Source organism: Cricetulus griseus, chromosome 2 (genome assembly GCF_003668045.3).
Source record: "Cricetulus griseus strain 17A/GY chromosome 2, alternate assembly CriGri-PICRH-1.0, whole genome shotgun sequence".
In the NCBI taxonomy this organism is placed as follows: domain Eukaryota; kingdom Metazoa; phylum Chordata; class Mammalia; order Rodentia; family Cricetidae; genus Cricetulus; species Cricetulus griseus.
Genome location: NC_048595.1, coordinates 173635972 through 173650523, shown reverse-complemented (window position 1 = coordinate 173650523; position 14552 = coordinate 173635972). Strand labels below are relative to the sequence as shown.

Here is a 14552-nt window from a genome sequence, read left to right as displayed (position 1 = left end):
TCTGTATGATGCTTTATTTCACTGGACACTGAGGCCGTTCACCACGTAAGCCATTTTAAACAGTAAGGAAATGAGCATCCTTGGATACCTATTGCAGCATCACAGGGTCCAGTGCTGGGCTGTGTGAGGAAAGCCTGCCAGAAACAAGCTGGATCTTTCTCCCCATCTTCAGTTGAACGTGAAAAGTGACTAATTTGGCAAGACCTTGGAAAAACATGTGTCTTCTGGTTACATTTGAAAGTCTTCCATGAGAGTGAAAGCTAAAGTTAAAAAGTTACAGCTATAATTTTAAAAGAAATTAAGTTGTTTGTTTGTTTGTTTGTTTGTTTGTTTATTTACTTACTTGTGGATAGTCATGCTGTTTAGCCCTGACCACAATGATATTTGCTGTATACTGGGCTGCCCGTGAGTTCATAGGAACTCCCCTGCCTCGTCTTCTCAAGTGCTGGGATTACAGGCATGCACCACCATGCTGGGCTAAATTACAGTTTTGTTTTGTTTTGTTTTGGACAGCATTGCCCAGTAGAGTTTGAAGATCTTGTGAGGAGCTATCTTAACACACCAGGAAATACAGATGGACTCATGGGGCTTCCTTCCACTAGCTTCGTTGTACAGCTTTTAAATTAAACCTCTTTCCCCTCTGGCCTTTGTCTTCAGCCAGTTTGCCTTCCTTTCTCAGCTGTTCCCTAGGCTATTTGTGTCTGCTCTACAAAGGGGATAGGCTCCATGGGCCCTCCCTAAGGACCAGGATGACCTAGAACAGTCCTAAAGAAGGGATGATTGCTCTGTCCCCGCTGCATATAAAGGGAGTGTTGCACACATACCTCCGTGCCACCAAACACCCGTCCCTGAGCTTCAGGAGAGGTCTAGGTGGGTGGAAGAGGTTTGTTTAGAAGATTCCAGTCTGTGAATGTTTGGATAAGGCATTTGGTATGGAAACAGTATCTAGTGTACAGGTACTGTAGTGTGGAAACAGTGTCTAAGGTACTGGTACTGTGGTGTGGAAACAGTGTCTAAGGTACTGGTACTGTGGTGTGGAAACAGTGTCTAGTATATGGGTAGTGTGGTGTGGAAACAGTGTCTAGTATATGGGTACTGTGGTGTGGAAACAGTGTCTAGGGTACTGGTACTGTGGTGTGGAAACAGTGTCTAGTATATGGGTACTGTGGTGTGGAAACAGTGTCTAAGGTACTGGTACTGTGGTGTGGAAACAGTGTCTAGTATATGGGTACTGTGGTGTGGAAACAGTGTCTAGGGTCCTGGTACTGTGGTGTGGAAACAGTGTCTAGTATATGGGTACTGTGGTGTGGAAACAGTGTCTAAGGTACTGGTACTGTGGTGTGGAAACAGTGTCTAGTGTACGGGTATTGTTAACCATTTTGGGGAAGCATTGGTTTTTCCTGTGTTGTGTGTTTTTGTCCTTTTATCTCTGTAATTTGTGTACTGGCGTACAGTTTTCTGTGTTAAAATTGATATAGAAAGGTTAATATTCAAGTGTGAAATTGCCAATTTTAAATGTAAAGTTGGGGCAGGTTGTCCAGATATTAGAGTTTGGGTGTCTTTAGTTTGTTAATCAAATTCTTTTTCTAGTTGAGGGACCACTGTGGAGTTGTATTGCTTTGTTTGACCTTACAAAAAAAATCGTCCCCACACCCTTTTTCAGGTTAGGGTGCTACTACTGTTCAGTTGTATTGCCTTTTTCAAACTTTTTTAAAGGCGGGAAGGAGGGAGGGAGAGAGAAATTGTGATTGTTTCTTCCTGTGTGTACCAGTACTGGGAGGTTTTGTACAAACGCCCATCATAGCCTTGTGAGGCAGAAAATGGTCACTGGTTGAGATTTCTAAACAAAATGTCGCTGAATGTGTCTTAGTCAGAATTGAAGCCTTATCCGTGATTGAATGATGCCAGTTGTCTTGAAAAGTTTGTACCACTGCTAAAATGTTCTTTTGTTTGTGTTCTTTCAATGGCTTCTACCTCCTGCGTTCCTTAGATGCAAAGATGTAGCTTCTTTGACCAAGATGAGGCTGACTGACTGTATTTCGCTGCGCTTCTTCTGTTCTAGAATAATCTATAAGTGTTCCATGTGCGACACTGTGTTCACCCTGCAGACCTTGCTGTATCGCCACTTTGACCAGCACATTGAAAACCAGAAGGTGTCTGTTTTCAAGTGTCCAGACTGTTCTCTTTTGTATGCACAGAAGCAACTTATGATGGACCATATCAAGGTGTGTGTGCGCGTCTCTCCTCCTGTCTCAGCGAGCTGCAGATACATGCATGGTCATAGGGCCCTGGCTGAGCTGCAGATTCCTGTAAAGCATGCTACTATCTAGGGAAAGAGATGGATACCGGCCCATGCTACATGCTGTCCTTTTGCTCAGTTGGCTTTGGGGTGCCATCTACCCAGGAGTCCCGCTGTGTCTCCCAAAGACTGCTGAAAAGGAACTGGTGTGCATGGTCTGGTTCAAAAGGATAAGAAAGTTACTAGGGATCTTTTTATTTACATGAAAACGATGACAGTGAAGCTTTCTTTAGAAAAATGAGGTTTATTTTTGTTTTATTTATGGGTATATATCTGTGTGTAGGTATGTGCATGTGAGTGCCCTTGGAGACCAGACATTATAATTGTCTTGGATCTAGAACAGGCAATTGTGAACAATGTGGCGTGGGTGCTGGGAATTGAACTCAGGTCTTCTGCAACTGCAGTATGTGCCCTTAACATCTTCTGTAGTCTTTTGTTTTGAGAGCTCTGTCATATGGGATTTGGAAACAGGAGTTTTGATGAGTTATGCTAATTTATACAAGAATTGATACATTCAGAAAAATCGAGGTTTCCCCATTGAAATTATGTAAGCACTTAAATTTGCCTTGTATTTGATTTAGTCTTTCATTTTTTTCACCCTATAAAAATAGCATATAATTTGGGCACGATCCCTGTGAGTTCAAGGCCAGCCTAGTCTACATGGCAAGTTCCAGGCTAGCCAGGGCTGCATAGTTATATCATATCTTTTTTTTTGTTTGTTTTGTTTTCTTTAATTTTATGTTATGTGTATGCATGTTTTGTCTGCATGAATGTATGTGTACTGTATGAATGAATGCCTGGTGCCTGGTGCCCTCTGAGGTTAGAAATGGGCATCAGTTCCCATGAAACTGGAGTTATGGATGGTTGTGAGCCACCATGTGGGTGCAGAGGACCAAACCCAGGTCCCCTGCAAGAGAGCAGTAAGTGCTGTTATTCACTGAGTTGCTGGTTTTAAATATTTAAGGAAGATTGGATGTTGGAATTGGTGTGGGTGTTAGTTTAAGTGTCTCTTTTGGATTCTCATTTCCACCCACTGAAGCGGCACCATGCTCCATTTTCAGTCTCAAAGGCTGTTCTTAATTCTCCCTCCCTTCCTTCCCTCCCTCCCTTTCTTCTTTCCTCCCTCCCTCCCTCCCTCCCTCCCTCCCTTCCTTTTTTTTTTTTTTTTAACTTTTTATAGACAGGGTCTTATGATGACACCCTAGCTTGCCTAGAATTTACTATGTAAACCTTGCTACATCTACTCAGTTCTAACTTCTTACTTTCCCCCTGTGATCAGGAGGCAGGCAGAGAGGGGGAAGTTGCCTCTTCCAAGGCTTCTGAGATTTGCTTTCTGAGAACTTAGTCTTGGTATCAGCAAGTGGTGTGGGTAGGAGGGTTCTTTTTGTAATAGTGAATGTGGATGAATACAGGCCCCAAGGAGTAGAGATTGAGGAAGAATGGTATAATCCTGTGGCCATAGGAGGAGGGATTGTTTTTATCTGAATCTTTACCAGCCTCTGTGATAAGAAAATAGTGGGACTGTTTTCATTGTAAGCACATTCTAGTGTCTAAACTCCTGTTACATTGTGCTTGGTAGGTAAGAATAAATACAGTGTTTTAGGGGCACCTTTGTGTTTAAAATGATGCAACTCTTACTTGCTCCCTATTTATCTTGCCTGGTACCTGTGATGCAGTCATGAAGGAGACCTGGAATGGGGATGTTGGAGAGGGTCTCTCTCTCTCTCTCTCTCTCTCTCTCTCTCTCTCTCCTCTCTCTCTCTCCCTCCCTCCCTCCCTCCCTCCCTCCCTCTCCCCCTCTCCCCCCTCCCTCTCTCTTGCTCACTCACTGCTGCTTTGTTTTCTCTTTCTTTCTGTTTCCCAGGTGGCCCTTTATTACCTGATTCATATTATGTCTGTTCTCCCAGAATATGTTTATTTATTTAATGTTTAGATCTTTAAACTCCATATTGATAACCTTTAACTTATAGTCATCCAGGTTAGCTGCTGTTAACAAGAGCTAAGGGAAATCATTTCTGAAAAAATTAAGTTGTATTAGCATTTCTTTTAAAATGGTTCTGGAGAATTATATCTTGCCTATGCTAGATATAATTGTATTCCTTTCATTAAAAAGATAGTTGATTTTTTTTTTTACTTACAATGTACAAATAAATATACAATAAATGACTTAGAAACCTGCATTTCAGCACAGGTACCAGTGCTTTTGTTATCTTGGCAGAATCCCCACTTCTTGGTGACTTCTGTCCCCAGAGTTATTTTACAGAGAAATCCGTTTCTGCCCTCTCTTCCATTTGCCTTGGAACTTATGGAAAGTTGTCCCTTATGGATTTGTCCCTTGTCTTTTAAGTGGTTAGAAATGTCAAAAACCCAGGGGCTGGAGAGAGAGTGTTGTTGACATGGACACATGTGAACCTGTGTACACACACAAGTGTAAACAGGTAAGTTGTGTACTGAGGCACAAACTAGCTGCTGTCTCTGCACACAAAAGTCTGGCATGTACATGAAGAAAAGCAGGAGTGACCATAGGGAAATGTCTGCCCTGCTTTTCCCTGCTCAGAGGGCCTGGTCAGACATTGCTCTCAGCCCCATGGATGGGCCAGTTGATGCTTGTGTGCATGGAGACCTGTCATACAACTCCTTTCTTCCCGAGAAGGATAGTGTGCAAGAAGGCCACTAATTGCAGTGCTGTTTAGTTAAGTCCTTTCTTTTTTTCTTTTTTCTTTTTTCTTTTTTCTTTTTTCTTTTTTTTTTTTTTTTTGGGTTTTTCAAGACAGGGTTTCTCTGTATTGTTTTGGAGCCTGTCCTGGAACTAGCTCTGTAGACCAGGCTGGCCTCGAACTCACAGAGATCCGCCTGCCTCTGCCTCCCGAGTGCTGGGATTAAAGGCGTGCGCCACCAACGCCCGGTAGTTTAGCTAAGCCCTTTCTTAAGAAAGCATCCTGGGGAGTTAGAATGATGTCCTCCTTGACAGCTCAGGAGGAAGTTGGGGACAACCAAACCACAGAGCTGGTCTGGTGACCACGGGGACCTGAGTGTCAGAGCTCCTGAGGGACAGCTCCTGTGAATGTACATCAGAAGCAAGCCACCAACCTGCTCCCTTATCAGGAGAGAAGGTTCCACTCACAGATTACCTGTGTCTTTACCTAGACTTGCCGCTGTAGGTACAGACAGCAAAAACCAAAGTCGTTAGAATCATTTGCATCAGTTGGATCTGGTGGTAATGGCCCATAACCTCAGCCACTGAGTCACAAGTTCAAGGCTTTCCTGAGTTATAGAAAATAAGAAGTACAGAAGTGCACATCTCAGTATGAAGTGCTTGCCTGGAATGCACACAGCCCTAGATGCAATGCTTAGGATTGCAAAGGGGCAAAAAGACAATCAAATTGTACTTATTTTATCCCACCCACATTTGAAATTCTGTGGGTTTTAGATGACTGTTTGTTGACTATTGTATTAATGATAATAAACAGCTACACAATTTTAAAAGACCTTTTGAGTACTCACTGGGTACACTCACAGAGGCAGTACACTCCTCCTGGTAAAGGGTGATTGAGAGGTGAAAATTACCCAAACCCTGGCAGCACCTGTACCTACTAAAGGTTACAAGTATTCCAAGAGTGTGAAAAAGTAGCATGGCTGGCTGAATCATGGGCCTTGGATCACTTTTTGTACATTAGCCTACTTACACAGTTCTGCAAGCAGCAAAGTGAAGCCATCTCCAGAAATGGTCCCCACACAGAGGACTTGCTCTTGACCAGGAAGGGGGGTGGGTACTAATATGTTCCAGTACAGAGTCCTGTCTTCAGAGAGTGTTAAAATGGCACTGATAGATAAGCCTTTAAAAATTATTTGGAACTATGGCCAGTGAGATAGCTCAGTGGGTAAAGGTACCTGACAGTTTGAGTTTGAGCTCTAGGACCATCCTGAATTCCATATGGAGAATGAGATGCTCAGCTCCCAGTAGATCCTTGATTTCCATATGTGTGCTGTAGCATGTGTGTACCCGTGCACATAAACACATGCACACAAAATAAATAAATTGAAATGGAAACACAGCTTAGAGCAGTCATTAACTTATTTATTATCTTCTTTATGGGGCTAGTGATATCACTCAATGGCTAAAAGTGCCTGCTGCCATCCTGATGGCCTGAGTCTCGTTCCCAGGACCTACATGATGGAAGGAGAGAGCCAACTCCTGCAAGCTGTCCTCTGACCTCCACACATGTGCCTTGACATGTGAACTCCCCAACAAGTAAAAAAGTTAATATTCCTTTATCCCCCCCCACCACCATTTTTTTGAGATAGGGTCTCATATCATCCTGGCTTGCCTAGAACTTGTATGTAGACTAGGCTGGCCTCAAATTCACAGACATCTGCCTGCCTCTACCTCCTGAGTGCTGGGTTTAAAGGTGTGCACCATCACTCTTGGCTCCATTGTTTTTAATTCATCTTGATTTATTTTATTTATTTATTTGTTATTTATTTAGTCTCACTCTGTAGCCCAGGCTGGCCTGGAACTTTCTGTGTAGAGATCCTCCTCCCTCTGCCTCCTGAGTGCTGGGGTTACAGGTGTGTGCCACCATGTCTGACTGCTCCTTTATGATTTAAAAAATGTATAGTTTTAGTTTAGTAAATATTTTCTGAATGATTGTCATTCTGTTGAATCTGTGTGATTTGTGATAGGCATTTCTTCTCTTTTTATAATGCAGTCTATGCATGGAACATTGAAAAGTATTGAAGGGCCTCCAAACTTGGGTATAAACTTGCCTTTGAGCATTAAGTCTGCAACTCAGAATTCAGCAAACCACAGCAGAGAGGATGCCAAGGCCATGAATGGGAAAGAGAAATTGGAAAAGAAGTCTCCATCTCCTGCAAAGAAATCCACAGAATCTAAGAAGATGACCAGTCCTGGGTGGACGTGTTGGGAGTGTGACCGTCTGTTTACACAGAGGGATGTGTATCTCTCTCACATGAGGAAGGAGCATGGGAAGGTCAGTGAGAGTGACATCCATGCTCTCCGGCACTAGGAGGAGCATCTGTGCTGGCGACCTTCTGAGATTCAGTCTGTGGCTCTGTCAGGAGTTAGGATTAGTGTGATCTCAATGTCTGTGTGCCCCACTTTCTGTATCTGTGGAATGGATGTTCCCAAACCCCCCCCCCCATCCCAACTGCCTTCCCTTGCACACACAATGGTAGGAGTAGCTTGTCCATCATGTCTGTTGATAGTTGAGGATGCTGTGACCAGTAAGGAAGAGAGGGTGAAAAAAATTAAAAAAATTAAAAAAAAACAAAACAAAAGGAGGAGAGGGTGGAGAGGAGTAGTGATGCTGAGCATTGCCGGGGGCCTTGCCCATCACCCGCCCTTCCTTGAATTTGCAGTATAAGGATGAGCCTCATCCCTTATGAAGCTCTGCAGTCCGACTCCTGAAGACAGTCACCATGGTTGTACTCTCTCTCTTATGATTTATTTGTTTTTACTTTATGTGTATGAGTGTTTGCCTGCACATATGAATACCATGTGCAAGCAGTGTTCACAGAGGACATAAGGTGCCAGGTCCCCTGTTGTGAGCTGTGGGTGCTGGTTGTTGAACTGAGGTTCTATGAGAGCAACCAGCGCTGTTGACTGCTGAGCCATCTCTTTAGCCCATGGCCTTTCTTTTTAAAATAGTAGATATACATTTCTAACTGATAAGAACTTTAAAAACCCACCTAAAAGGGCCAGTGAGAAGGCTCAGCAGGTAAAACAGTTGGTGCTAAGTCTGAAGACCTAAGTTCAATCCCCAGGGTCCACATAGTAGAAGGAGAGAACAGACTCCTGCAAGTTGCCTTTTGAGTGCCACACTCATGGATACATGCGTGGGGACACATACATACAACAAATAACTGTAAAAAAACAAAAAAACAAAAAAAAAACAAACACCTCACTTACTGCTAGACTTAATAGATAAGCAGAATTATTTTTGATGTTACCTGTTACTTGGATACCATATTAGGCTGTGTTTACATTTTCTGATTCATTGGGATCCAGAAAGAATTCTTATTACATTTAGTTATTGTATAATTCCATAGCAGGGTTCTCTAGATTTTAATTTTGAGTGTGCTGTTGGACTATTGTGAAAATTAAGTTTGTTTTTGGTTCTTTTGAGACAGGGTTTCTCTGTGTAGCAGTTCTGGCTGTCCTGGAACTTGCTTTGTAGACCAGGCTGGCCTCGAACTCACAGAGATCTGCCTGCCTCTGCCTCCCAAGTGCAAAGGCATGTACCACCACCACCGCTGCCGCCGCCGCCGGGTGAAAATTAAGTTGTCTAACTGATGGGTTATCTCTGTTGTTACTGTATTTGAAATCTTTGGGCGCGAGTGTCTTCCGTTTATGAGTGTGGGCTCGTAGGTGCCATGGCTCTGACAGAGGTCAGAGGTCAGCCTTGGTGTTGGTCTCCTTCCCCCTCTTGCTCACTACTGCATACACCATGCTAACTGGCCCATGAACTTCCAGGAGTTCTCCTGTCTCTGCCTGCATCCCAGCTCACTGTAGGAGTGCTGGCATAAGCACTATTGGGTGGAGCTCACTATGGGTTCCAGGCATCCAGACCAGTGTCCCTGTGCTTGTTTGGCAGGTGCTCTACTCACCGAGCCATCTCCCGAGCCTCAGGTTGAAATCTCTAGATAAGAATATGTCCTGGGTGCTTCACTGTTTTATATCACATAGTGAGGAATATAGCTTGTCTCACTTCTGATGATTCTAAAACTGATTTGTGAGTTCAAAGGCATAATATCTTTAAAGACATAACATCATCTTATTGCTTTAACCTTTGTGTTGCTTTGTCCTTGGGAAACTGTATAAAGATGTGCCGGAATTGATTAGCAACTAGTTTATAATGGACCTTGGAGAAGTTATTTATATGGGGTATTAGTCACATTTACTAATCAGTCTCATTTATTTGTCTACTTGAGCGACTCATAAAACAAATGTGTTACTTTTTGACCACCCAAATGCTATAAATTCTTTACCTGCTGCCTCGTTTTCTCTTTGCTGCCAGACCTTAGCCGTCATGGATTGCATGCATGCTCCCGGGAGGGGCCTGTCCCAGTTGGTGCTGCCCTACCACTGTAGCGTCCCCACGTTGCTGAAGCTGACGTCTGACGATGTGAAGAAAAAGATTTACAAACAGGCCAAGAGAGGCCTGACTCCCTCCCAAACTGTTGTGATCCTGAGGGACTCACATGGTGTGGCCCAGGTCCGTTTTGTGACTGATAATAAAATCTTGAGAATCCCTAAGTCTAAAGGCCTTACCCCTGATCTCCCTGAGGATCTCTACCATTTGATTAAGAAAGCTGTTGCTGTCTGAAAGCATCTTGAGAGGAACAGAAAGGATAAGGATGCTAAGTTCTGACAGAGAGCAGAATTCACCAATTGGCTTGTTACTATAAGACTAAGCGGGTCCTCCCACCCACTTGGAAATATTAGTCATCCACAGCCTCTTCTCTAGTGGCATAAATTCTCTTGTGTACACAAGCAATAAAATTACTGTGAATAAAAAAAAAATTCTTTACCCATCACAGGGAGTCCAGGTTGTACAGTGGTATTTTTATTGCATTTGCTTTAGTCCATTGTCTCTTTAGATAAAATAAGCGTTCCTTGTGGGATGTGTCTGGCTTCATCTAGGCAGCCCTGCGTTCTTATGTATTCTTCTCAGTGGCAGCAGAGAGTTCATCTTCTTTCTCTTTTCTCCTCTGAGAGCATTTTCTAAGGTGGACTGTGTCTCTTTCTTTCATAAAACATTGTGTTCTCATCACTCTTGAGAGTCAAGTCTTTGTACAGTTCCATCCTGGCTCTATTCCTTCGGCAGCCCTGCTGTGTCTTCATAAGTTGCACCCTGGACAAAGGAAATCCTTTCCTGGTTCTGAACACTGATCATTTGTTTCTTGATATCTTCAGTGATAGTCTAGTAGTGTGAGACCACACTACTCTTGGTAGCTGACTTCTTGTCCTTTAGGTCACAGCTTGGCACCTCATCTAGGATTCTTATTCTTAAATGCTTCCATGGCAGCCCTTACTTTGTCCCACTAAATGTCCTTCCATCCCTACCCCCCATTGGATCTGTGGGCACTCTGGTACCCACTGCATAGCAGGTTGAAAATATTTCTTATATTAATGAGAATGAGTGAGGTCTGCCTTTGAAGTCATCTCACCCCTCTTACATTTAACTTTCTCTCTGAGTTATATGTGCCATCGTGACCTCCAAGTATCCTGTGCTGTAAGGGATCTAGAAGGAGTTGTGTGTGAGGTGACAAACATCCTTCAGTCCTTTTAGGCTAAGATGAGCTGAAGCTCTGAACTCTGGTGTTCTTGTATGGGAACAGACAGTTTGGAGAGCATGGTTGTCACTCCTGTCCAGCCAGGGGCATCCAAGTTTGCTAGTTTACCTGATGAAATGTCACTGTACATTGTTAAGTGCCAGCCAGAGTGAATGTATACTTGACTCTTAAGACTACAGTTCGGACTGGAAAGTAAAGATATGCACGTGTGGGATAAGTTTTCAGTAACCCAAGCAGCTGTGCTGGCCAGAATACAGTCACTGCTTGGCTGTTAGGGCTGATAAAATGGCTATATTAACAAGGTTTGGGGAAAATATTTAAGTTAGGGTATCCTCAACTGGTATAAATTAAGATTTTTATCTAACAATAATTACTGGTGTGTGTGTGTGTGTGTGTGTGTGTGTGTGTGTGTGTGTGTGTGTGTGTCTGGGCACCCACATTTTTTGACATGCATATGAAAATCAGAGGGTCGGCCTTGTAGAGCATCTTCTTCCTCTTCTACTTTTACTTGGTGTTTTACTTTCTATTGCTGTGATAAACTACTCTGATGAAAGCAACTTAAGGGAATAAAGGTGTATCCTAGCCCCGACATGGCAAGTAAGTCAGGGCAGCCAGTAGGAACTTGAAGCAGCTGGTCACGTCACATCATACTTGAGAAGCAGAGGCGATGGATGCTTACTTCTGTCTAGCTTCCTTTCTTTATGTATACAGTCCAAGATCCTGGTGAGGGAATGATGCCACCCACAATGGACAGTCTCCCCACCTTAGGTAATGTAATGAAGACAATCCCTCTCAGGTGTGCCCAGAGGCCCCATCTCCCAGGTGACTCTAGATTCTTAGGTTGACAGTAAACACTATCACTCTTGGGTTCCGGGGATTGAACTCAGGCAGTCAGGCTTACATGGCAAATGTCTTTACCCACTGAGCCACTTTGCTGGCCCAGATAGTATATATTTAGAGTTTAATTAAAAACTTGCAAACTTGCCAAATTTTCAAAACCTTTGCTGTTTTAAAAAATCTTTTAAAAATCTTTTAAAAGTATTTTATTTTTAAAAGGAAAAATAGTTAAAAAGAAGATGGCCACAGGAATTCCTCAGACAGAAAGGTGGACTGTTTGTAGAGTTTGGTGTCATCATTCAGTATGGCTGGATTTAAATGCTCTTTGGTGATGAACTGTTTTCTTTTGAAAGTTTTGGGGTATGTGTGTGTGTGTGTGGGGGGGGGGATTGTTATGCATGCCAGAGAGCCCATGGTTGTCAGTGTGTGGGGGGATGGGGGGTGGTTGTTACCCATGCCACAGCCAGCCTGTGGAGGTCAGAAGAGACCTTTCTGGAGTACATTCTCCTTCCACCTTTCTGTGAGTTCTGGAGTCCAGCTCAGGTCTTCAGGCTTGTGTGGCAAGCACCCTTTCCTGCCGAGCCATCTTTCTGGACTGTGGTCATGAACGCTGCTTCGGGGTGAGTCTTGTGTTGGTTTTGTTATTACTCAGTGCTTCTTTGTCTTTTAATGCAGTGCATTGCAGAGTATCTCTGAAGTCACTAATTGAAGTATTTCTCTTTGGATCAGTACTTTCTATATAGTAAGGGGCTTTTGTGGTAGTCACAAGCAGAGTTGAAGTACAAGTTTGTGAATCTAAATAGTTTTCTTTTTGGTTTTTCGAGACAGGGTTTCTTTGTAGCTTTGGAGCCTGTCCTGGAATTCACTCTGTAGATCAGGCTGGCCTCGAACTCACAGAGATTTGCCTGCCTCTGCCTCCCAGGTGCTGGAATTAAAGACATGAGCCATCACCGCCTGGCCTCAATAGTTTTCTAACCATAAAACACCTTTCATCTTCAGGGTCTGTATACTCTTTGGTGTAAAATTAGTTGGTCAGTGTCATTTACCCAAAGATCTCCAGGCTATGAGTCCTTCTTCCGTTTCAGGTGGGTTATATATCTCCTGTTAGTTTCTTTTGGTTGCTCTATGGGGTCCTTCTAAGGACCTCAAATTAATATCTACTAAATGAGATCATATCTGAATCATTCTTACACATCAACTATTATGGAGTTATAAGAGCAATGCTATGTAATGAAAGAAGTAAGTTGTCTATATTTGTTCAAATCGATTAAAGTGTGATCTGTGATAATTGTCCTTTTCTCATTAAGTGTCTGGTAATACAAATACAAAGGAACTGTTAATAATTTGTTGATACGAAGATTCTGAAGCAGAGGGGCAGGTATGGATTGTGAAACTCTGATGTGTCCAGATAAAGTTAAGGGCCTTAGACTTCTGCCTTGGGGATATGGTTCTGTTCTCTCTAGCTTAGAAGGGGCCTAGCAGACTTGAGTTTGAATGGTGCACTACCACCTACCAGCAGTGTGGCTTTGTAGAATAGTAACTATCCCACTTTACCTAATATGGCCTGGACAATTGAAGCAGTAATGGTCACCCACACAGACTCTTTTGAAATTGATGACATGATGTTGTTATATGTCTTGAATGGTGCAATACTATGGCTATTATTTGTTTGAACTCTGTATTAATTAAAAAAAATTATTTATCGTGTGTGTGTGTGTGTGTGTGTGCTATGGCCTGTGTGAGTGTGGGTGTGTGCTCCCACACACGTACATGCGCTCGCAGTCTGGCATAAATGGGGAGGTCAGAAGACAGCTTGGAGGAGTCAGTCTCTCCTTCTACTACATGGAGGCCAAGGATTAAACTCTGGTTATCAGGCTTAATGGCAGGTGCCTTCACCCATTGAGCAAACCTGCCAACCCTAGAATCCCTACCCCCTTCCCCTGAAACATGGTCTTGCTGTATATCCCAGCTATATGTCTTGGGATAATTAGGTGTGTAGTGACTAACATACAAGCTTTAGATTTTTAAGAATTAAAGTTTACATAAAAAAATCTTTCCATAATAAATGGTTTTCTCCACCCTTTATTATTTCTGAGAAAGGTCTCACATAGGCCAGCTGGTCTTCATCTTGATAGTTATCCAAGGATGGCCTTGAACTTCTGATCCTCTTGCCTTCCAGAGTCCTGGGATTACAGGAATGCACTGTCACAGTTGGTTAATGCAATGTTGGGAGTTGAACCCAGGCTTTGTACTGAGGTACATCTCCAGCCCTAAACTATGCTTCATATACTTTATAAATTTGTAACATTTGAAAATTGTCATTTTGAAGTGATTTTAGACCTGCAGAAATTGGGTAGAACTTCCATTTGTCCATTATCTAACTTGGCCACTGTTAACATCTTTGTAATTAGAGAATGTGATAAAAACTTGGGTGTACATCATCATTGATGAAATACAATCAACAGACCTTCAGACATACTCTAGTTGTTCTTTCTGCAAACATCCCCTTTCTCATCCTGTTCCTAGTCTAGGCCTTAAGTTTGTGTTCAGTTGCTTGGTCCTCCAACTCTATTCCATCTGTGACCATTTGTGTCATCTGGCTGATGATTTAATATGATACCCTACAATTTGGGTTTGTCTGCTGTTTCCCTTGTGATTTGCTCTTTGGTTTTGGTAAGGATATCAAAGAAGTGACATTGTCTTTCTCAGTGCCTCCTATTGGGAAGTACCTGGTGGCTCTATGACTCACTCCTGGGTTTGTCAACCCTAAACACCTGGTTATTGTGGTGACCATCAAGTTTCTTCACTGCATATTGCTGTTTTCCCATTGTAATTAATAAGTGCTTTGTGGGGAGATATTTTAAGATTATGCTAATATCCTGTTTCCCATCATTTTTGTACCTTTTGCTGTGATCATTTACCCAATTCAGGATGGCAGCAGAGGCTATTGCAACTTTTGCCTTGTGGGGACTTCCTTCTGTCATTGTTTTTACATGACAGAATAAACTCAGTTTTTATCAAGAGCTGTATGGGCTTATGACTAATTTTCCAGTGCGTTAGAATTGCTGCTGTTACCCCCTCCTAGTGGTTCTAGTTATTG

General features: G+C 42.8%; 1 protein-coding gene across 32 annotated transcripts in view; it reads left to right on the top strand.

The window, feature by feature from the left end:
- Window positions 1-14552, top strand: part of LOC118237675 (zinc finger protein 532) — a 111785-nt gene that overhangs the window by 70810 nt on the left and 26423 nt on the right. For 30 of the 32 annotated variants that reach the window (XM_027402735.2, XM_035440106.1, XM_035440114.1 and 27 more), the window contains 2 exons: window positions 2063-2225; window positions 7009-7290. The exons of 1 other annotated variant lie outside the window; for it this stretch is intronic. In XM_027402735.2, the coding sequence (XP_027258536.1) occupies window positions 2063-2225; window positions 7009-7290 (445 nt within the window). Of the gene's footprint in view, window positions 1-2062; window positions 2226-7008; window positions 7291-9336; window positions 9813-14552 lie in introns of those variants that run through there. One more of the 32 variants, XM_027402737.2, reaches the window with a different exon arrangement.